Source organism: Lontra canadensis, unplaced genomic scaffold (assembly GCF_010015895.1).
Source record: "Lontra canadensis isolate GAN:19392208 unplaced genomic scaffold, GSC_riverotter_1.0 scaffold88, whole genome shotgun sequence".
NCBI classification, from domain to species: domain Eukaryota; kingdom Metazoa; phylum Chordata; class Mammalia; order Carnivora; family Mustelidae; genus Lontra; species Lontra canadensis.
In genome coordinates this window covers 5,337,933-5,359,072 of record NW_022631082.1, presented here as the reverse complement: position 1 = coordinate 5,359,072, position 21,140 = coordinate 5,337,933, and the positions used below count along the sequence as shown (strand labels likewise).

The following is a 21,140-nucleotide window of genomic DNA, read 5'->3' as shown; positions in this document are numbered from 1 at the left end:
CAGGCGGCCAATGGGAGGCGGCGTCTCGGCGGCGATTTGGTGGTGGCAGCCCGCAGAGCGGGGCGGGGTCCCGGGTTCGAGACAGAGTCCGGGGGGAAAGGGTGAGCCTGAAACCTCCGGGAGGTCCCCTGGAGGGCAGCGGCCGGCGGGAGGCGCGGTGGGAGGCGCGGCGGGAGGCTGAGCGTGGCGGAGGGTGGACGGAAACACCCGCTGCCTCGTGACTCGTCGATGCCTAGTGGGTGCGCATCGCGGCTCCTGCCCCAGCCAGCGAGGTTTTGGGGGGTGTGTTGGGGGGCGGTGCGGGTCTCCTGGGTGCAGACGTCACTCCTACCGCATCGGCAAAGCTGGTCTGCACTGTGGGGACGAGGACGAAGGAAATGGGCACCCCCCGAAACCCCATCCGTATTTTCTCAAACGTTAACATATAGTAATAGCGAACATTTATGAGTACGGACCGCACACCGAGCTCTGAGCTGAGCGCTTCCCCTCCCGCGTCTCACTGAATCCTCCCGGCACCGCTCTGGGGGAAAGACTGCTCTGTGCCCCTTTTCCAGACGAGGAAACGAGCTCAGAGAGGAGCTGATTCCTGAGGAATCGGACATTGTGCTACGACGACACTCTCTTCTTCCCGTCACTGTTTATCTTAAACTGGAGGACTTGGCGGCCTGACCCTGGGCCTGGCTCTCGAGTCCCCCAGCTGGACTGAGGGGCGACTGGAAACAACCCCTCCTAGGCTGGGGGGAGTCGGCAGGGCGTGGGGTCACTCGTGCGGGTAGGTGTGGGACGCATGAATCTTGGCCTGCTGGAGAGAGATCATCAGGACGATGAAATCAATAATAATGATTTTATTTTTGTTTTTGTCATATTTTGTTATTTTTTCATGCCTGCATTAAGGGCTAGGTGCTGTGGGGATGTCACAACCTTCTTTTCATGGCAATGCTCTCCGCATCTTCATTTTCCGATGGGAAAACTGAGGCCCGATGTGGCTAAGTGATTTGCCTGAGTTGACACGGAGAGAGCCAAGATTCGTCCCCTGGTCTGTCTGACCTGCCTGCCTGGTGATTTGGGGAAGGGGGCTGCAAAGCAGGTTTTTATATTAATGCAAGTTTGTCCAATAAAGGGGTTCATTGTTCATGGCAGATCTAACAGGTGTGAACGTGTACCCCAACTCCATCAAACAGATGTAGAAACAGGCTCAGGGAGGGGAATTGTATGCCTAAAGTCACACAGTGAGGGGGTTCTAGAATTTTCCCCTCAGGCCTAATGTTTGGGGGCTGATGGCCTATCTCTTTCTAGCCAAGCCAGCTGTCAAAAGCATGTCTCTGTGCCACTGGGGTGCCACCACCAGGGACAGCAGGCCTGATGGCAATGGAGCTCAGCCCATGGCCACCAGGGGAGGCCTGAAGGTCCTTCTGCACTGGGCTGGCCCTGGCGGCGGGGACCCCTGGGTCACCTTCAGCGAGGCCACACTGACCGCAGAGGAGGTCTGCATCCACATTGCACAAAAAGTCGGTGAGTCTGGGGCATCAGCCCTGTGGCAGGGGTGGAGGTGCTCAAGGTAGCTGGGCCCATCCGTCTGTCCATCTGTCTGCCCGTCTGCCCGTTCATTCAGCAGACATTAAGTGAGCAACTACATTGTGCCAGCCCCAAATCACTGTCTTCTTAGAGCTGATAAGAAGGAAAATCAGCAAGAAACTCAATGAATGAGAAAACCGTGTGGAAGGGGCGCCTGGATGGCTCAGTCAGTTAAGCGCCTGCCTTTGGTTCAGCTCACAATCTTGGGGTCCTGAGATCAAGCCCTGCACCAGGCTCCCTGCTAGGGAGAAGCCAGCTTCTCCCTCTCCCTCCCCCCGCCCCAATTATGCTCCTTTGTTCTCTCTCTCTCTCTCTCTCTCTCAAAGAAATAAATAAAATCTTAAAAAAAAAAACACTGTGGGAGAACAGAGGTAGATGATGGAGAAAAATTAAAAAATTCAGGAGAGGAGTGCCTGGCTGGCTCGCTTGACAGGGTATGTGACTCTTTTTTTTTTTTTTTTGAGATTTTATTTGTTTATTTGACAGAGATCACAAGTAGGCAGAGAGGCAGGCAGAGAGAGAGAAGAGGAAGCAGGCTCCCTGCAGAGCAGAGAGCCCAATGCGGGGCTCGATCCCAGGACCCTGGGATCATGACCTGAGCCGAAGGCAGAGGCTTTAACCCATTGAACCACCCAGGCGCCCCGTGGGTATGTTACTCTTGACTACAAGTGAGGTGGGAGCCACAGAGGACTGGGCGCAAAGGAGGGGCGTGACTGGACTCAGGCGTCACAGGGGCTCTCTGGCTGCTGTGCGGGGAATAGACTGTGGCAGGTGAGGGTGGGAGCCAGGAGACCAGGGTGGCAGTGACCTCCAGGTAGGAGATAAGGGGGAGAGGTCAGCCAGGGCCAGATCTTACAGTGCCTTAAATGCCAAAGGGAGGCGTTGAGAGTTTACGCTTTCTCCTGAGAGCAGTAAGGAACTGCGCGGAATGCCTGGGAGAGCCCATAGCAGAGGCACCAGAAGTATCCTGTCTTCCTCCTGAGGAGGAGAAGATCTGTCCAATTGGACCTTGCTTATATGCCCCTTCCTCCAGGAAGTCCTCTCTGATGCCCTTTGCTACAACCAGATGGGGGCCTCATGGTGGATTTCTGCCACCCTTTGTACTTTCCCACGGGTGGCTGATCCTTCATGAGCTCCGACAGGTGTGTTGGGTGGTGAGAAACATGCCCAGTAGAAGAAACAGCGTGTGAAAAGCTCCCAGACAGCTTGATGTGTGTGAGGAAGCAAAAGATCTTAAGAGTAACGAGTGTCGCTTTCAAGAATTTGAAAAGGGAAGTAGGACTTGAAAGTGGATCATATTTTCAGACTCCAGGTCATAGTTATTATTATTATTTTTAAGATTGATTTATTTTAGGGAGGCGGGGGAGGGGCAGAAGGCGAGGGAGGAGAATCCCATGCGGACTCCCCTCTGAACGTGAAGTCCGACTTGGGGCTCCATCTTACACGCCTGAGATCATGACCTGAGCCTAAATGGAGAGTCAGACATGTAACCGACTAAGCCCCCCCGGGCACTCCCTGCCCAGGTCATGGTTAGTCTGTGCTGAGGGGGTTGGGCTTTCTTATGGGGGCAATGGGAAACCATGGAAGTTTTTAAGCCAGAGAGTGAAACAGTCAGATTGGTTCTTTAGGAAGTTGTCTCTCAAGGAGGCATCCTCCTGTGAGAGGCAGTGAGTACACTTGGACCCAGCAACTTTGGAAAGCCATTGGTATCATCCAACATTGTTGGAATATACGTTCCTTGAGGCCGCATAGTTCCACTTCTAGATAGGCCCGGTACAGACGCTCAGCTCATGTGTTCTAGGAGACACATACCAGAATGTTCGGAGCAGCTTCATTTATTGTGGTGAAAAATAGGAGACCATCTCAGGGTACCCTGTAAGGGAGAGGACACAAACTAAGGTTGAAGGCTGGAAAGCTATACAATCAGGAAAAAGGAAATTTAACCAAAGTTACACCTAATCATATGTGAAGTTTTTTCTTAATTTAATTTTATTTTTTTTAAAGCTTTTATTTATTTATTTGACAGAGATCACAAGTAGGCAGAGAGGCAGGCAGAGAGAGAGGAAGGGAAGCAGGCTCCCTGCTGAGCAGAGAGCCCGATGCAGGACTCGATCCCAGGACCCTGGGATCATGACCTGAGCTGAAGGCAGAGGCTTTAACCCACTGAGCCACCCAGGCACCCCTTTAATTTATTTTTTAAAGTAATCTCTACACCTAACACAGGGCTTGAACTCCTGACCCCAAGATCAAGAGTTCTACTGACTGAACTAGCCAGGCGCCCATTGTGTGAGGTTTTTTGTTTTTTGTTTTAAGAGATTTTATTTATTTATTTGACAGAAATCACAAGTAGGCAGAGAGGCAGGCAAAGAGAGAGGGGGAGGCAGGCTCCCTGCTGAGCAGAGAGCCCGATGTGGGGCTTGATCCCAGGACCCTGAGATCAAGACCTGAGCTGAAGGCAGAGGCTTTAACCCACTGAGCCACCCAGGTGCCCCATGTGTGAGGTTTTAAAAGCTGTTGTGATTGGGTGCCTGGGTGGTTCAGATGGTTAAGCATCTACCTTTGGCTTGGGTCATGATCCCAGGGTCCTGGGATCGAGTCCTTCATTGGGCTCCCTGCTCCTTGGGGAGCCTGCTTCTTTCTCTGCCTCTGCCTCTCTCTCTCTCTCTCATGAATAAATAAATAAAATCTTTAAAAAACAAAACAAAACAAAAACCTGTTATAACATGAAGAAGTAAATTGTAGAAGGACACCTATAGTGTAATACTGCATTTATAGTTTATAACATTTGAGACTAGGTCATAGAGGATACGGGAATGATAAACTCTAGTTCTGGAGTGTGGTTAACCCCCTTTTTTTTTTTTAAGATTTTATTGATTTGCCAGAGAGAGAGAGAGCAAGCGAGTACACACAAGCAGGCAGAGGCAGCGAGAGAAGCAGGTTCCCTGCCGAGCAAGGAGCCCGATGCGGGACTCGATCCCAGGACCCTGGGATCATGACCTGAGCCGAAGGCAGCAGCTTAACCGGCTGAGCCACCCAGGCATCCCAACCCTTTTTTTTTTTTTAAGATTTTATTTATTTATTTGTCAGAGAGAGAGAGAGAGCACACAAGCAGGCAGAGAGGCAGGCAGAGGCAGAGAGAGAAGCAGGCTTCCTGTCGAACAAGGAGCCCAATGCAGGACTCGGTCTCAGGACCCTGGGATCATGACCTGAGCCGAAGGCAGCAGCTTAACCGGCTGAGCCACCCAGGCATCCCAGGAGTGTGGTTAACTCTTGGGGAGAAGAGGTGGATATACGCAGAGGCAAGTTTGATGTCGTGTGGCTGTACTTTGGTGATGATAAATTATTCTCAACAGATTGTCTTAGATAGCAGTTTCAAGTGATATGTATAAAAGGATACCTCGGGTGGCCGGGGTAGGGAATGGCCGCGAGTCTGGAGTCTGGGGTTAGGGCTGGGCTCTGGATCTGAAGGATCCCAGAGATGGAGGATATGGAAAGAGCAGGTCTTGTGACCCATCTGATGTGGATTGCAGGCAAAGTTGAGGACAAGGACCAAGTCCTAGTTTAAAAGAGCCAGAAAAGAGGCAGGCTTGGGGACCTGGCATGAGGTCCCTTTGGAACATGGCACATCTAAGGGGGCTTCATGTCCAGGAGGAGACATCCGGGAGGTAGCTGGGTGTCCCTGCAGGGCTGGAGCTCGGAGACCAGGCGACGTGCCAGCGGTTTGTAGTTGGGCTGGTCGGTCAAGGGTAGGTTTTTGCTGCAGTAACAAGCAGCCCCCCAAATTTCCCTGGGTCAAGACAGTGAAGGTTTACCCAAAATCCAGTGCAGGTCACATGATTCGCTTCTGTCTTGTAGCTTGGCACAAGGGGTCTCTAACATCCCTGAGCCAGAGGAGATGGTAGGAGTTTATTTCCAGGCCTAGAAATCTGCGGATCCTTTTCGCCAGCATCCCATTGTCCAGAAACTGGTCCTGTGGCCCCATCCCAGCTGCAAAGGAGGATGGGAAATGTAGTCTCTGAAGCCACAGCTCGGTCACCATATTGCATTGTCCTCTGTGGGCAGAAAGGAGGCCCAGGGAGGGAGGGCCTGTGATGGGAAACATCAGGTGTGGGGGTCCACAAAGCAGCTGGCAGCAGATGCTGCCCCTGACCCTCTTTCTCCCCTGTTCCAGGCATCACTCCATCCTGCCTCAATCTCTTTGCTCTCTTCGATGCCCAGGCCCAGGTCTGGCTGCCCCCAAACCATGTCTTGGAGATCCCCAGAGACATGAGCCTGACACTGTACTTCCGCATGAGGTGGGTGACGGGCCCTTGGGAGTCCTATCCCCTTTGGTTCTGTGCCCTTGCTCCCCTGCACCCCGCCTTCCTGGAGCGGTGTCTGAGTCCATGCTAGGTCCCAGCTGCGACCTCTTTATCCTGTCTTGCAGGTTTTATTTCCGGAACTGGCATGGCACAAACCCCCAGGAGCCAGCTGTGTACCGCTGTGGGCCCCCAGGGCCCAAATCTTCGCCTGAACAGGCGGAGCAGGGCATGCAACTACTGGACCCGGCCTCCTTTGAGTACCTCTTTGAGCAGGTGCATGTAGGGCTGGGGAGGTGGGACTGTTCGTGAGGGACTTTGGTGCCATTGAGGAACCCCCGCCACCTCGCCCCAATTCACTAAGGCTAATAGATTTCAACTCATGCCACCTGGGATCCTTTGGCTGCCTGGACCAAAGGGTTCTGGGACAAAGGATTGCCCGGGAAAGGGGGCTGTGGTCAATTCGTGACGTCCACTGCGGGCCGAGGTTGGACAGAGGAGGCACACGTGCTATGTATTTGGCCTTTCCTGAAAACAGGGGTCCCCTCCCATCCCCAGAGTGGACAGAAGCTGGGGAGTGAACAGGCTCTCATGCCACCCTTTCTGCCCAATCTGTCCCCCCACCCTCCCGCCCCAACCCCCAGGGCAAGCATGAGTTTGTGAATGACGTAGCATCGCTGTGGGAGCTGTCCAGCGAGGAGGAGATCCACCATTTTAAGAACGAGAGTCTGGGCATGGCCTTTCTGCACCTGTGCCACCTTGCCCTGTGCCGTGGCGTCCCCCTGGAGAAGGTGGCCAAGAAGATCAGGTGTCTGGGAATGCGGCGGGAACGGGTATCTGGGAGCCGCAAGAGCCCTCGCCTACTGCCGTGTATTCATTCAGCACTTATCTAGTACCTGCTGCATACCTGCTGTGGTACCAGCGTTTGTTCTGGGTATTGAGGCCACAGAAGTGACCAAGTCAGACAGTGGTCACTGCCTCCTGAGCGCACATCTGGTGAAGGAGGCATCAGTAAACAAAATACAAAAGGGGGAGGTCCGGTGTTTCCGACAGTGATAAATGCCGAGGGGAAATTCAGCAGGAAAGGAGGAAGAAGGAGCGAGAGGGAGAGGTGTAGGATTTCAGCTTGGAGGGTCCGGGACTCCCTCAGAGAATGTAGCATTCAAATTCTAAGGTGCGAAGGAAGTGAAGGCAGGAGGCTTGCGAGTGTCTGGGAGAGTATTCTAGACAGAGAGGACAGATAACTCTCTGTTTAGAGGACAAAGAGGCAGCTGCAAAGATCCTGAGGCCCGCCTGATGCATTGGAGGATGTGTGGCTGGAGCAGAGCGAGCTTGGAGAATTCCTTAGATTCTAGGGAAGGAAGGTCCCAGGAGCGTGGGGAGCTGGGAGCCAGCTGTGGGCATGGCCATTGCTGTGAGGGCCCTGGTAATCAGGGTAGACTGCCTGGAGGAGGCAGTGGGAGACATGGCTCTTGGAGAACCAGTAGTCCCTCTTAAAGCACATATCTTTCTGTCCCTGTTGTATTATCACTCTGGAAGACTCCGGCTGGGACAGTAAAGTCCACAGTGCTAGGAAACCCAGAGGATATACCCTCTCTAGCCTGGACGGCAGAGAACGCTTCCTGGCGGGGAGGTGACATTTCTGCTAAGACCTGAAGGTTGAGTCAGCTTTATCCTGATGTGGAATACGTTGGCAAAGCATTCCAGGCCGAGGGAAAAGCATATACAAAGGCCCAGAGGCAGGAGGCAGCAAAGGCCTGTTTCTTGGGGATCTGAACTTAGACTATGAGGGCCAGCTTGGCCGGCAACCCCGGACTCCTGACCAGCCCTTCCTGGTTGCCCCCCACCCAGCTTCAAGGACTGCATCCCACGCTCCTTCCGGCTGCAGATCCGGCGGCACAACGCACTGACCCGACTGCGCCTGCGGAACATCTTCCGCAGATTCGTGCGGGCCTTCCAGCCGGGTCACGTCTCACAGCAGGTCATCATGGTCAAATACCTGGCCACGCTCGAGCAGCTGGCACCCCGCTTCGGCACGGAGCGCCTGCCCGTGTGCCACCTGGAGCTACTGGCCCAGGCCGTGGGGGAGCCCTACTACCTCCAGGACGCCGGGCAGGCTCCCCCAGAGCCTGGGCCGGAGTTGGCCACCGGGCCACCCACTCACGAGGTGCTGGTGACGGGCACAGGTGGCATCCAGTGGCGGCCGGTGCGGGCAGAGGTGAGCAGGGTGCCTCTCTGTCTAGTGGTCCAGGTCGGGCTGGGGCTGGGGCTCCTGCTCAGCCTTGGCCTTGGCCTCTGAGCGTGGCTGCAGGGAACCCTTTCCCTGTGTGGCTCTGGGATATGTCTGTTTATCCCCCAGAGTGGTTTTTTGGGGAATGTCCTCTAGTCTGTGTCTCCCCCTTGGGGACCTCTGAGGAACCCCTGTCTGGTATTGGGGTGAGAGGGCCTGGCTCTTCCTCTCTTCCTCCCTGAGGTTCTGGCCTCTGGCATGCGGCTCTCTAGGGGGAGGGTCCCCATCATCCAGTCTGTGACACAGACTCAAGTACGGATGCCTCAGGAGCATCCCCGGTCCCTCCAGCTCCCGCTTCTCTGCAGGGAGAATGTGCGGGAGACTGAACCGGTGTAGCCCTGCGTCACGCACCTGCCCCGCGTGCTGGCTTTCTAGGGTCCCAGAGGCGATGGCAGCAGCAGGAATCCCCGTGCTGGCCCATTTGGGAAGAGAACCAAGGCCCCAGCAGCGGGTGACCAGCCAGCAGACAGGCCTCAGGAAGCGCTGTGGACCTACTTCTGTGACTTCCATGACATCACACACGTGGTGCTGAAGGAATGCCACGTCAGCGTCCACTGTCAGGACAACAAGAGCCTGGTGGGGCCCAGGGTGGGGGCCTGGCAGGGGTGGGGGCTCCTGTGGGCTGGATGCCTGCCTGATGTCCTGTCCCCACCCTGCCCCGCCCTTGGCCTGCAGGAGCTGACCTTGCCTTCCCGGGCCATGGCCCTGTCCTTGGTGTCACTGGTGGATGGCTATTTCCGCCTGACTGCAGACTCGAGCCACTACCTGTGCCATGAGGTGGCTCCGCCACGGCTGGTGATGAGCATCCAGGACGGGATCCACGGACCCCTGCTGTGAGTGTTGGGGGGGGGGGGGGGGGGGGGGGGGGAAGCGGGGGGAGGAGGGGAGGGAGCAGGGGAGGGGCGGGTGGAGCAGGCAGGAGGAGGAAGGGCACTTGGGTGACACAGCCGGGTGGTGGCTACCTAGAGCTCATGGTGAGGCTTCAATGAGGCACGTGCGTGTTTGTGCGTATTCACGTCTTTGCGTTCATGTTAGTGCGCACGTGTTCACCCATGCACGTGCACGTGTGGGAGTGCGTGCGGTCGTGTGTACATGCGTGCAGATTGGGCATGCCAGCGGTGTGGGGGAGAGGGGGCGCCTGCAGTGGTGTGGACGTGTGGCACAAGGTACCGGGTTTGGGACAGTCACCGCGCACGTCTGCAGGTCGAACAGCCCTCCTGGCGCGCAGCTGTGCTGCACGGTCGCCTGCCCAGTTGTCCTTGCCTGGTGTTGCGCGGCGCGATGGGCTGGTGATTTTCGTGGAACCGTGTGTTGCGCAGATGCTGGCGGCCATTCACACGTTCGTGTGAACATTCACATCCCTGCAGGTGTGTGTCTGTCTTGGTCACTGGCGGTCCCTGCGGTTCTCTACAGACTCGCGGGGCGGAAACTGTGCAGTGTCTGGCCATCAGGGGTCCTTCTGTGTGCCGCTGGGTCACGGGGCTGTGACTCTGAGCTCATGTGGTCATCATACCTATGCGTGGCTGTCCCCTGGCCTACCTGTGACAGCGGGACTGGCCGTTAAGGTGTTTTAAGAGGTCTGACCCCTGGGAGCCTCCTCTCTACACTGGAGGAGGGTGGAGGGGCCATTCTGCCTCTTGAGGGCCGAGGTGGCACAAGGTCACTGTCTGGTGTGTGTCACCTGACAGGGTTCTCTGGGCCCCATCCACGGGCATCCTCGTGTGTTCAGGCGGCTGTGACTGTCCCAGTGACCGGGTGATGCCAAAACAGCGGACATCGATTTCTCACAGTTCTGGAGGCTGAAAGTCTCAGTGCAAGGTGCGGGCAGGTCCAGTGTTTGACGGAGAGCCTCCCGCACGGGTGCACAGACAGCCAGCTTCCGGCTGGGTCCTCACATGGGGGAAGGGGCAGGGGCTCTCTCTGTGGTCCTTTTCTTAAAAGGGCACGAATCCTATCCATGGGCTTTCCACCCTGGCGACCTACTCAGCCCCCAGAGGCTCTGCTTCCTCGAGCTGTCGCGCTGGGGGGTAGGTTTCCACACGGGAGTTCTGGGGAGACGTGGATGTTGGGTCAACAATAGAATGGGAGCCCCAGTGTCCGGGGAGGGCGGTGTGTCTGGGCCCAGGTGGCAGTGTCACGAGTCCTGCCCATCTGTGTTCCTGGCGGTCGTCTCCTCTGGGTCTGGGATGTTGTGGCCCCTTATGCGCCCTGTCGCAGGGGTTGTGATTGGTATCGTCTGTGCATGTGTGGCAGGCTACCCACCCTGTGTCCAAGTGGCTGGCTGGGCATGTGCCCTCCAGTATCTGATCGATGTCTCCTGTCTCTGGGCACGTGTTACCGTGTCGGAGGTGCTGCCTGACCGTCGCCCCGCACGCGGGTGCCTGTCCCACTACCTCTTTCATCCCGTGGGTATTTCTGGACACGCTCAGACTCCACGTCCACACAGAAGTGCCAACATTTGTCCCAGCCGGGAGTGCTCCCCTACGGGCAGATTCTCTGTATCCCTGTTGCCTGGCATGTGCCCCATGGTATCCCCCAGATTCTCTGACCGCGGCCCCCTGGTCCCCCTACAGGGAGCCATTTGTGCTGGCCAAGCTGCGGCCCGAGGACGGCCTCTACCTCATTCACTGGAGCACCAGCCACCTCAACCGCCTCATCCTCACAGTGGCGCAGAGAGAGCAAGTGAGCCTGGGGCGGGGGTCCTGGGCCGGGGCTGGGTGCGCTTCTGGCCTGGACCCCTGCTCACCGCCCTGCCCCCTGGCCCCACCGCAGACCCCAGGCACACAGCACGTGCACCTGCGCAAATTCCCCATTGAGCTGCAGGCCGGGGTCTTCACGCTGGAGGGCTGGGACCGGTCCTTCCCCAGCATGCGGGAGCTGCGAGCCGCCCTGCAGGGTTGCTGCCTGCGGGCTGGCGATGACTGCTTCGCCCTGCGCCGCTGTTGCCTGCCACGGCCCGGAGGTACGATGTGGGGGGCCCGGGACAGGGTGAGGGTGGGCGTTGGGGTCCCCATCCCCAACCCAGGCCAGCCCTCCGTGACGGCACCTCAACCCTCCAGAGATCTCCAACCTCATCATCACGCGGGGGTCTCGGGCCAGCACCGCTCCGCCCAACCTCAGCCAGCTCAGCTTCCACCGGATCAGCCAGGATGACATCACCCAGGTGTGTGGGGTTGGAGCTCCCTGGGGCCGGGGGGGCACTGTGGAGGGCAACCCTGGGTGCTGGTCATGGAGCTGCCCCGTGCCCTGTTCCCTCAGCTGTCCCACTTGGGCCAAGGCACGAGGACCAACGTGTACGAGGGCATCTTACGAGTGGGGGACAGAGGCCCCAAGGAGGACACGGCAGACAGTGAGGACCCCCCCACGCCCAGTGGGGACTGTGGGCAAGAGCTCCGAGTGATACTCAAGGTGCTGGACCCCAGTCACCACGACATCGCCCTGGTGAGTGAGCCCAGCCGGGGGGCCGTGGGGAGGGGTGTGGGGGTCAGGGTCTGTGGCTGCCTGACCTGCCCTGTCCCCACAGGCCTTCTACGAGACAGCCAGTCTCATGAGCCAGGTCTCCCACGTGCACCTGGCCTTTGTACATGGCATCTGCGTGCATGGCTCTGAGAGTGAGTCCCCGTCAGCAGGCCACCCCCGCCTGTGCCGCTCCCTGGGTTGGACCCTGACCCTCAAGCCTGTGTCCTCCTTACCCTTAACTCTGTGCTCCACCTTGACCTGTACTGGGATCTCTGACTACACATCTCCATCTGTGACTATTTGACCTTCGACCTGTGCCCCAGCCGCAGACTATTTCCCAATGGTCCCCGACTGCACCTGGACTCTTAGTTTCGCCTCGATGCCTGGCTGCACCCTGATCCCTAGCTCCATCTGCCACCCAGCCTCTGTCTACCCTCTGACCCCACTGTGCGGGTGCCAGTGTTGTGGGGCGCCCTAGTCCTCCCAGATCTCAGTCCCTGCTCTACCCCCACCCCTGCACTTACCCTGCATGTACCTCAGAAGTCCTTGTCCAGCCAGTAGCCCCCAGATCCTCAACCCCATGTGTCTCTCTTGCTTTCCTTCTAACACTGGTCGACACCCCATGAGCACCCCAAGCCCCTGGGATCCTCTCATCACTTAAGCCCCAGCCCCATGCTCCATGCCTCCACTTGTCTCCACCTGCCCCCAGGTCCCCAGTCCCATCCTCCTCTTTGTCCCTTACATGGCAGCTTTGCCCGCCTCCCACCCCCACCCCGGACTGAGATGCCAGCATTCACCTCTGCCTCACCCTGTACCCACATGGCCTACCCTCCCTCCTGCATCTCCCCTTGCCCCACAGTCATTTGTTGGCCGCCCCCAGCATTTCTGCCCCAGCACCTTCCCCACCCACGGTCCCAGCCCCCATGTCCCGCCCCCACCGTGTCCAGGACGGGGGAGGCAGGTGGGCGGCCTGTGCAGTGGCTGGGACTTTGCAGACATCATGGTGGCAGAGTACGTGGAGCACGGGCCCCTGGACGTGTGGCTGCGGCGAGAGAAGGGCCACGTGCCTGTGGCCTGGAAGGTGGTGGTGGCCCAGCAGCTGGCCAGTGCCCTCAGCTACCTGGTACGTGGCCTGTGGGCGGGGCCTGGGTTGGTGGGACGCGCCGGGGCGGTCATGTACACACTGGCCCTAGGAGGTCTTTCCATGAGCCTCTTCTGCTCACACACCCCTGTGACTCCCATCTCCCCCAAGAGAAGAATGCCTCAACCCTCTATGTCCCATGGGGGCCTGAGCTCAGCAACTCTGTCGCTCTCTCTTGGCATTGGTCCCAGCTCCTCCTGGTGCAGTCACCCCAGTTTCCAGAGAACCTCTGTGTGCCAGGCTCTGTCCTAGACCCTGAGGACACAGTAGAGAACAAAACCAAAGTCTCTGTCCTTAGGGAGCAGGTATTTTAGTTGGGAGGGGCAAACAAATGATTAACTACTTTACACAGTATTTTAGAAAGCAGTCACAACCGTGGGAGAGTAGCTGGCGTGGAGATAAGCAGTTGCTACAGGCAAGGGAAGAGGTGGAGTTTAAAATAGATGCTATGGTGACCCGGAGGTGAGGAAGGAGCCGTGGGGGCACTTCAGGAAGTGCATTCTAGGCAGCGGGAATAGCCAGTGCAAAGGCCCTGGGGCAGGACCATGCCTGGCATGGTTGGAGGACAGCAGTTGGACCTGACCACGAGCTTTGACCACCAGCTCTGGGAAGACAGGAAGGACCTACTGGGTATCCAGTGCCAATGATGTACTTGTATCCCCATGATGGCTTTTTTGTTTTGTTTTGTTTAACCATGGTTATTTTCTTCACGTGGTCTGTCCCTGTGGAGACCACATGGGATGGCAGTGGAGGCAGCATCTATAGCACCCCCCCCAGTGGTCACACCCCCTTTTCACCCCCCACAGGAAGACAAGAACCTGGTTCATGGTAATGTGTGTGGCCGGAATATTCTGCTGGCACGGCTGGGGCTGACGGAGGGCACCAGCCCCTTCATCAAGCTGAGCGACCCCGGTGTGGGCCTGGCTGCCCTTTCCAGGGAGGGTGAGGACCTGGGCTGGCTTGGGTTCAGGGATAGGCTTCCCCCCAACTCTTTTTCCATCCTCGCTGACCTCTGACCCTGGCCCCCAGAGCGGGTGGAGCGGATCCCCTGGACAGCCCCTGAGTGCCTCTCCGGAGGAGCCAACAGTCTGACCACTGCGGCTGATAAATGGGGCTTTGGTGCCACCCTCCTGGAGATCTGCTTCGATGGGGAGGCTCCTCTGCAGGGCCGTGGCCCCTCCGAGGTATGTCTGGGACATCTCTGGGCCCTTCCCACAGAGGGGATTGGTACCTCCAAGGAGTCTAGAGGGCACGTTCAGGGTCCTGGGCTGCCTCCCCTCTGGCTATGTGGCCTGGCATATATATGTGGCCTCATCTCTCTGGGGCTCCATCTGATTGTCTGTCAGCTGGTGCTGACAGTCTCTACCTCATCAGGTTGTTGTGACACACAGCAAGTAAGTGACATGCTTCAATTTTAAGCAGAGCGACCAAGGCCGTCATGGGAGAAGCCCTAGGCTGTGGGGGTGAGGGAGGACCAGAGGACCCCCCTGAACCAGCTGAGGGGTCAGGCAAGGCTTCCCAGAGGAGGTTTCAATCCAAGTACAGAAATGTTGCAGTGACCCAGGCTTGGAAGTGCAACCTAGGCAGAGGTCATGGCAGGTACCAAAGGCCCTGAGGCATCAGATTGCGGTTCGGTTCGAGCTTCCTGGAGGCAGAGTGAGGAGGAGGCAGGGCAGGAAGGGCCTCGTGCGGGCTGCTCCCGAGCTCTGCAGAGTCAGCTGGACTTGGGATTCAGCCCCGGCTCTGCAGTGATGTCCAAGTCTGCTTCCCTCCACCAAGCCGCAGTGGCATCATCTGTAAAATGGGAATGACGGAACAAGGACCCAGCATGCTCTGGGGGCTTGACCTGTCTTTTGGAAAAGGGGTTTGGGGGCAGGGGATGGGCGGGGGTTACTGACTCCTGCGGGTCCCCTTCCTGGCAGAAAGAGTGCTTCTACCAGAAGCAGCACCAGCTTCCTCAGCCCTCCTGCCCGGAGCTGGCCACACTCACCAGCCAGTGCCTGACCTATGAACCAGCTCAGCGGCCCTCCTTCCGCACCATCCTGCGGGACCTCACTCAGCTGCAGCCCCAGAGTGAGCCCCACCCCATTGCTGGGATCCCTGCTGGTGCTGGCCCCGGGCCCCTGAGGTTTCTACCCCATGACCCCTCTCAGGTGTGACAGTGTCTGACTCACTTCCGGGTGTGCGGACACCTGTGCTTGCCTTAATGGTTTATGTGGGGAGAACCACGGCTTCCTTGGACAGATCGGGCGCTTGCAGCTTTCTGGCTTTCGTTTTCTCTCATCTTGAAACACCCTTTACCCTATCTGAGACTGTCCCGGGTGTCCCTGGATGCAGCCACTTCTGCATTTTGGACACGAGGTAGAATTTTCCAACCGTTGCAAAAAAAAAAGGTTTCCTTATATTTGAGATAGGATACTGGCAGAGTGGTGGCCCCCTTTCTGTGTGACACCCACCGCGGCTCTTCTAGATCTTGCTGACGTCTTGGCTGTGAACCCTGATTCACCTGCGTCAGACCCCACCGTGTTCCACAAGCGCTATTTGAAAAAGATCCGAGATCTGGGCGAGGTGAGGGGCTCAGGGGGCTGGGGCGGGCCTGAGGTTAGTTCTGGAAATATAGGTGGGGCCTGGCCTAGAAGGACACCCCCCCCCCACCTCAAGGGAGTCCGAGTCCCGGGCCCCCACAGAGGAGGTGGGGCCTGGGATTTTCCAAGCGCACCCAGCCAGCGGGGGGGGGGCCTGGGGAGCCGGGGCAGGGCCGACCCGCCTGCGCCTTCCCGGGCCAGGGCCATTTCGGCAAGGTCAGTCTGTACTGCTACGACCCCACGAACGACGGCACCGGCGAGATGGTGGCCGTGAAGGCCCTCAAGGCGGACTGCGACCCCCAGCTCCGCACCAGCTGGCGGCGGGAGATCGACATCCTGCGCACGCTGTACCACAAGCACATTGTCAAGTACAAGGGCTGCTGCGAGGACGCAGGTGGGCGGGGCCGGCGGGGCCCCGGGGCCCATTGGAGCCGCTGGCAGGAGCCTCCGGCTGGAGAACACGGGCAGGGGTGGCTGCGGCCCGGGGCTGCCTCCTTCCCACTTTGGCCCTCTGCGGGGCGCGATGGGTGAGAGGGACTCGGCGGCCCCCTCACTGGGGGTTTTAGGATGGGCTGGCCCCCCGAGGGCTGGACCTAGTGTGGGCGAGTCAGGGCCCCACGCTGGGGAGGGCGAAGCTGCGGCGCTCAGAACGCGCGGCGCCCAGCCCCTGCCTCTGTCGCCCGTCGCCTGCACGGGCCACCACCCTGCCTTGCTTCAGGAGAGAAGTCGGTACCGCTGGTCATGGAGTATGTGCCCCTGGGAAGCCTGCGAGACTACCTGCCCCGGCACAGCGTGGGGCTGGCGCAGCTGCTGCTCTTCGCCCAGCAGATCTGTGAGGTGGGCCCCGCTGGCCCCCGGTCCCCGAGCCCGGCTCCCTCCTCCGTGGCCAGGCCCCGATGGCCCCACACCGCCCGCTCACCTGTCCCCGCCCCTGCTGCCGGCCCTGCTCCCTTCTGTGGCTGCCGCCTGCCACCCTGCCCGCGCTGGCGTGGTCCCAGCAGTCCCGCCCCACTCCTCAGCCCCTTCCCATCGGCCTGGCACGCCTCAGGCTCTGCCCCGGGCCACTGACCCTGACTCGCCCTTCCCCCAGGGCATGGCCTACCTCCACACACAGCACTACGTGCACCGAGACCTCGCGGCCCGCAACGTGCTGCTGGACAACGACAGGCTGGTCAAAATCGGGGACTTTGGCCTAGCCAAGGCTGTGCCCGAAGGCCATGAGTACTACCGCGTGCGCGAGGATGGGGACAGCCCCGTATTCTGGTGACCAGACAGGAACCCGCTGGAGTGGGGGGTCAGGGATACCTGGAGCAGACAGGGTGAAGGAGATAGATGCCGGGGTCTCAGGCGACAGGGCCTGGTCTCAGTGAAACTGCTCCCCCCCCACAAGGGTGGGGCCCTGACTGGGACCAGAGAGCCCCTAAGCCCCAGGTAAGGACTCCCACCTGGTCTGGCCAGAGGCATGAGTGCCCCCCCATTCCCCCGCCCCCAGGTATGCCCCAGAGTGCCTGAAGGAGTGTAAGTTCTACTATGCCTCCGATGTCTGGTCCTTTGGGGTCACCATGTACGAGCTGCTGACCTACTGTGACTCCAGCCAGAGCCCCCCCTCGGTGAGAGCCAGGCCCTCAGCCCCACCCCATACCAGAGGCGCTGGAAAGGAAGGCATTGAATTCCCAGCTCACCCACTGTAGGGAGCGCTTAAGCCACGTGGGCCTCACAGTCCCACCGTGTAAAACGGGCCCCCTTGCCACGTCGGGGGGCTCTGATTGTGACAGAAACCCAAATAGAAACAGCTTATTCAGGCGTTTGCAGCCGGGAAGGCACAGCTTGACTTAGATCCTCAGCTGTCCTCAGGAGACCCACTTTTCTCCATCTCCACTCAGCTGCTCTCCGAGGAGGCATCTCTCAGGCAGCCCCCCCCATCCCCACCCCCACCCCCGCCCCCTGCTCCGTTGTGGCAGCAGTGGCCCCCTAGCTCTGCAGGTGCAGCCTCCCAGCTGAGGGGACCAAAGTGTCTCCTCCCCACCAGCATCATTGAGGGCTTTCTGATTGGCCCAGCTTGGCCCCCCGAACCATGGTTATTGGCCAGGCCTCGGCTGGGGGAGGAACCAAGGCTGTGCTCCGAGTTTATTCCCAAAGGCCATGGTCAGAGGGGTGGGCAAAGGATTCTGGACCGATGAAAACACTTTGCTGAGAGGCTTAACAGCAACCGCCCCCCCCCCCACCTCCGACTTACTCCGTGAGTGTTAATTACCTACCTTCAATATAACCCAGTGGTAGATGTTATCGCCCCATTTTACAGATGAGTAAACTGAAGCCCAGAGAGATGAGGTCATAAATCTGAACCTGGGCACCACATCCTGGTGGAGGCGGGCAGGGACTGCTGAGCCGGCAGCTTCTGACGGCTGTCTAGCCGGCCCCGCCCCCTGAAAAGAGCTGCTTTTGTCTCTGTGTAGAAATTCATGGAGCTCATAGGTCTCACCCAGGGGCAGATGACGGTGCTGAGGCTCACTGAGCTGCTGGAACGCGGGGAGAGGCTGCCCCGGCCAGAGAGATGTCCTTGTGAGGTGAGACCCCCGCTCCACTTTTCACCTCCCTGCCATCATACCGCAGAGAGAGCAGCCCCCCCGCAGACCCACCTTCTTTCCTGCCCAGATCTATCTCCTCATGAAGAACTGCTGGGAGGCAGAGGCCTCATTCCGCCCCACCTTCCAGAACCTCATACCCATTCTCAAGACAGTCCAGGAGAAATACCAAGGCCAGGCCGCCTCAGTGTTCAATGTGTGCTGAAGCTTAGCAGTGGCTCTCGGGGGACCAGAGCAGGCGCCCACCCAGAGGGCCTCCCAGGCCCCAGAGGAACCCGACAAGGAGAGGCCTGCCTCACCGTTCCCAGTGCCTTACTCCTGACCGGAGCCGCCATGTCTGTGAATGGACTTTCCTTCTGTCTTACTCCCTTGGGTTGCTGTAGCAGTCTTACGGATGGGATGGCTTATAAACAAATTTATTTCTCACAGTTCTGGAGGTTGGGAAGTCCAAAACCAAGGTGCCAGCACGGTCACATTTTGGTGAAGGCCCTCTTCTTGTTTCACAGCCAACACCTTCTGGCTGGGTCCCTACAGGGTCGGGGAGGGGGGCGCTGGGGATCTCACTGGAGTCCCTCTTATAAGGACACTTAAGCCCAAGGACACCATCATGATTTAGCACCTGCCAGAGGCCCACCTCCTGATACTGTCATATGAGGCATTGGGATTTCAATGTGAGAATTTTGAGGGGACACAACCCTTCAAACTGTCACACCCTCCATGGTTATGAGCCTGGTGCAGGCCCCTGAGGGACCCGGGACAAGCAAGGACCTAATCAGGCCCTTGAATCCAATCTTCTGGCCTCCCCACTTCCAGCCTTAGTTAGGGCCCGGCATTTCCACTAGCTGGTAATAAACTCATATTTTCTCTGCTGGAGGCCGTGTTCCTTGGGCCCTTCTTCAGCCGGTGTTTGCTGTCCTGGGCTTTGCAGCTGGAGCAGGACGCTGCAGAGGAAGCCAGACATATCTCCGACCTTTGCTTCGACCGAATCCCCAGCTAGCAGGCCAGTGCCTGGAGCACAGAAGGCTTGTGGGAACTACTCGCATAGAGATCAACAAAGAATGCAGGGCTTGGAGGGGCCCTGCACCAGGTAGATAAGCCTTCCGGGTTCACGCTTTCTTCCCTGTGTGACTTCAGGCAAATGGCTCTCCCTCTCTGGGCCTTAGCTCTCAGCTCTGAACTGGGCATGGTCGTGCTGGCTACCTTGGGGGACTCACAGAAATAGCTAATGGGGTTCTTTAAGTCAGACGCTTAGTGGACAGATATGCAAACAATGTACTTAATAAACATTTTATATTCTTGTTAATCTGGTGTTTGCCAAAGTGTTTCTTTTATTTTTTTTTTAAGGAAATGATTAATTTTGCTTTTCTCCCCCTTAAGATGTATGTGTTAGAGCACGAGCGAGAGGGGCAGAGGGAGAGGGAGAGAGAATTTCAAGCAGACTCCATGTGTGTGGAACCCAGCACGGGGCTTTGATCTCACGATCCTGAGATCAGGACCCTGATATCACCACCTGAGCCGAAACAAAGTGTCCAACGGTTAACCCGCTGTGCCACCCAGGTCCCCTGCTGAGGCGTTTCTACTGAAATAGGATGTGTGTCAGGCCACATTGTGAAACGCACTGAAATATTTTTCTTTCTGCTTTGGTTTCTCGAGACCTTGTGGCCTGCAGCTCTCCTTTTCCAGATAATTCCATACGGATGTGTTGAGGTTTGCTTTTTATAACAGTTTTCATATTAAATATGCATTACAGTTATAAATGGGCACGAGGTAGGTGATACTGACCCATGCGGTGAACTGTCCCTCTACAAGCCACTACTGTCATCTCCCTGAAGGCAGCTAATGTCATCTGGTTTCCCGTTCTTGCTTCCAGAGACTATCTAGAAAAAGGAAATCTGTGCACATACTAGGCTTTCTCAACTCTTGCAAAAATAGTAGCATGTGGTGGGCCCGGCTGGCTCAGTAGGTGGACCCTGTGACTCTTGATCTTGGGGTTATGAGTTCAAGCTCCACGTAGACGTGGAACCTACTTTAAAAAGACACATTCTTTTTATTTTTATTTTTATTTTTATTTTTTTTTGACACATTCTTTTTAAAAGGCATTTCAGATTTTATTTATTTATTTGAGAGAGAGTGAGAGAGAGCACGAGAGAGGAGAAGGTCAAAGGGAGAAGCAGACTCCCCGCGGAGCTGGGAGCCCAATACGGGACTCGATCCTGGGTCTCCAGGATCATGACCTGAGCCAAAGGCAGCTGCTTAACCAGCTGAACCACCCAGGTGCCCCCCCCAAAAAAATTTTTTAGGGACACCTGGGTGGCTCAGTCGTTTAAGCATCTGACTCTTGGTTTTAGCTCATTCGTGGGATCAGGTCTAAGAGATATTATTTCGGGAGTCTGAGAAGGCTCAAGATTTTTTTCACTAGAAATTGATTGCTTCTTCACTTTCCATTTTAAAAAAAAAGGATTTTATTTATTTATTTGAGAGAGGGAGAGAGCGCATGAGCAGGGGGAACAGCAGAAGGAGAGGGAAAAGCAGGCTGCTGACTGAGTAGGGATCCTGATTCGGGGCTTGATCTCAGGACCCTGGGATCATGACCTGAGCTGAAAGCAGATGCTTAACCGACTAAGCCATCCAGGTGCCCTAAATAGCTTCTTTGAAGAAATGTCTATTCAAGTCCTTTGCCCATTTTCAAATGGGTTTTTTTTTGTTGTTGTTGAGTTGTGTTGTAGTTGCATTCCCCACCCCAAGAATATTGAGCCCTCATGCTAAGGCTTTTAGACCCTCCTAGAAGTCCCCCTATTGTCCTCTTGAAATGTTGCCTTGCAATCCCATTTTATCACCTCAAGGACAGTACCTGACTGGAGATCCCCTGTTTACTTCCTCTGTAACTTGCAGGAATTTCTCTAAACTGGATATAATCCCTCACCAGATAACATAAGTTCCCCCAGCCATGCCAAAGTGATGCGTTCCTATGAAACCTTTTATAAGTCAAAAATGGCCTAAAGTGAAGAAGTAATTATCATGAATTTATGTGGAAAAAATTGTTAGTGTTCCCAGACCCAGAATAAATGGGGAGAAAGCCCCGATGCTTGCAGACGCAGGTCAGAGCTCCAGCGGCTCGCTGCTGGGATGCTGAGTGTCATCCCGGGGAAGGACTTGGGGCGCCCCTCCCACTGCGTAGTTGGGCACCGTCCTCTATAACGTCCACTA

At 57.1% G+C, this 21,140-nt stretch overlaps 1 protein-coding gene across 5 annotated transcripts; it reads left to right on the top strand.

Moving 5' to 3' along the window:
* The first annotated feature begins 271 nt into the window (after nucleotides 1-271).
* TYK2 (tyrosine kinase 2) lies at nucleotides 272-19,236 on the top strand. Of its 5 annotated transcripts, none has more exons than XM_032883972.1 (25): nucleotides 272-772; nucleotides 895-1,058; nucleotides 1,297-1,512; nucleotides 5,747-5,870; nucleotides 6,002-6,149; nucleotides 6,518-6,741; nucleotides 7,725-8,091; nucleotides 8,539-8,739; nucleotides 8,839-8,996; nucleotides 10,737-10,845; nucleotides 10,936-11,125; nucleotides 11,223-11,326; nucleotides 11,422-11,604; nucleotides 11,687-11,774; nucleotides 12,570-12,745; nucleotides 13,570-13,705; nucleotides 13,793-13,947; nucleotides 14,686-14,836; nucleotides 15,234-15,331; nucleotides 15,550-15,742; nucleotides 16,067-16,185; nucleotides 16,439-16,611; nucleotides 16,841-16,958; nucleotides 17,805-17,915; nucleotides 18,004-19,236. In XM_032883972.1, exons 3-25 carry the CDS (start codon nucleotides 1,317-1,319, stop codon nucleotides 18,136-18,138), a joined length of 3,657 nt encoding a protein of 1,218 aa, XP_032739863.1. In that variant the 5' UTR covers nucleotides 272-772; nucleotides 895-1,058; nucleotides 1,297-1,316; the 3' UTR covers nucleotides 18,139-19,236. The 5 variants fall into 5 exon arrangements, with proteins under 5 accessions (XP_032739863.1, XP_032739866.1, XP_032739865.1 ...); XM_032883975.1 differs by having other exon boundaries at nucleotides 273-772; nucleotides 6,518-6,681; nucleotides 12,618-12,745; XM_032883974.1 differs by having other exon boundaries at nucleotides 273-772; nucleotides 6,518-6,681.
* Nucleotides 19,237-21,140: the final 1,904 nt, after the last annotated feature.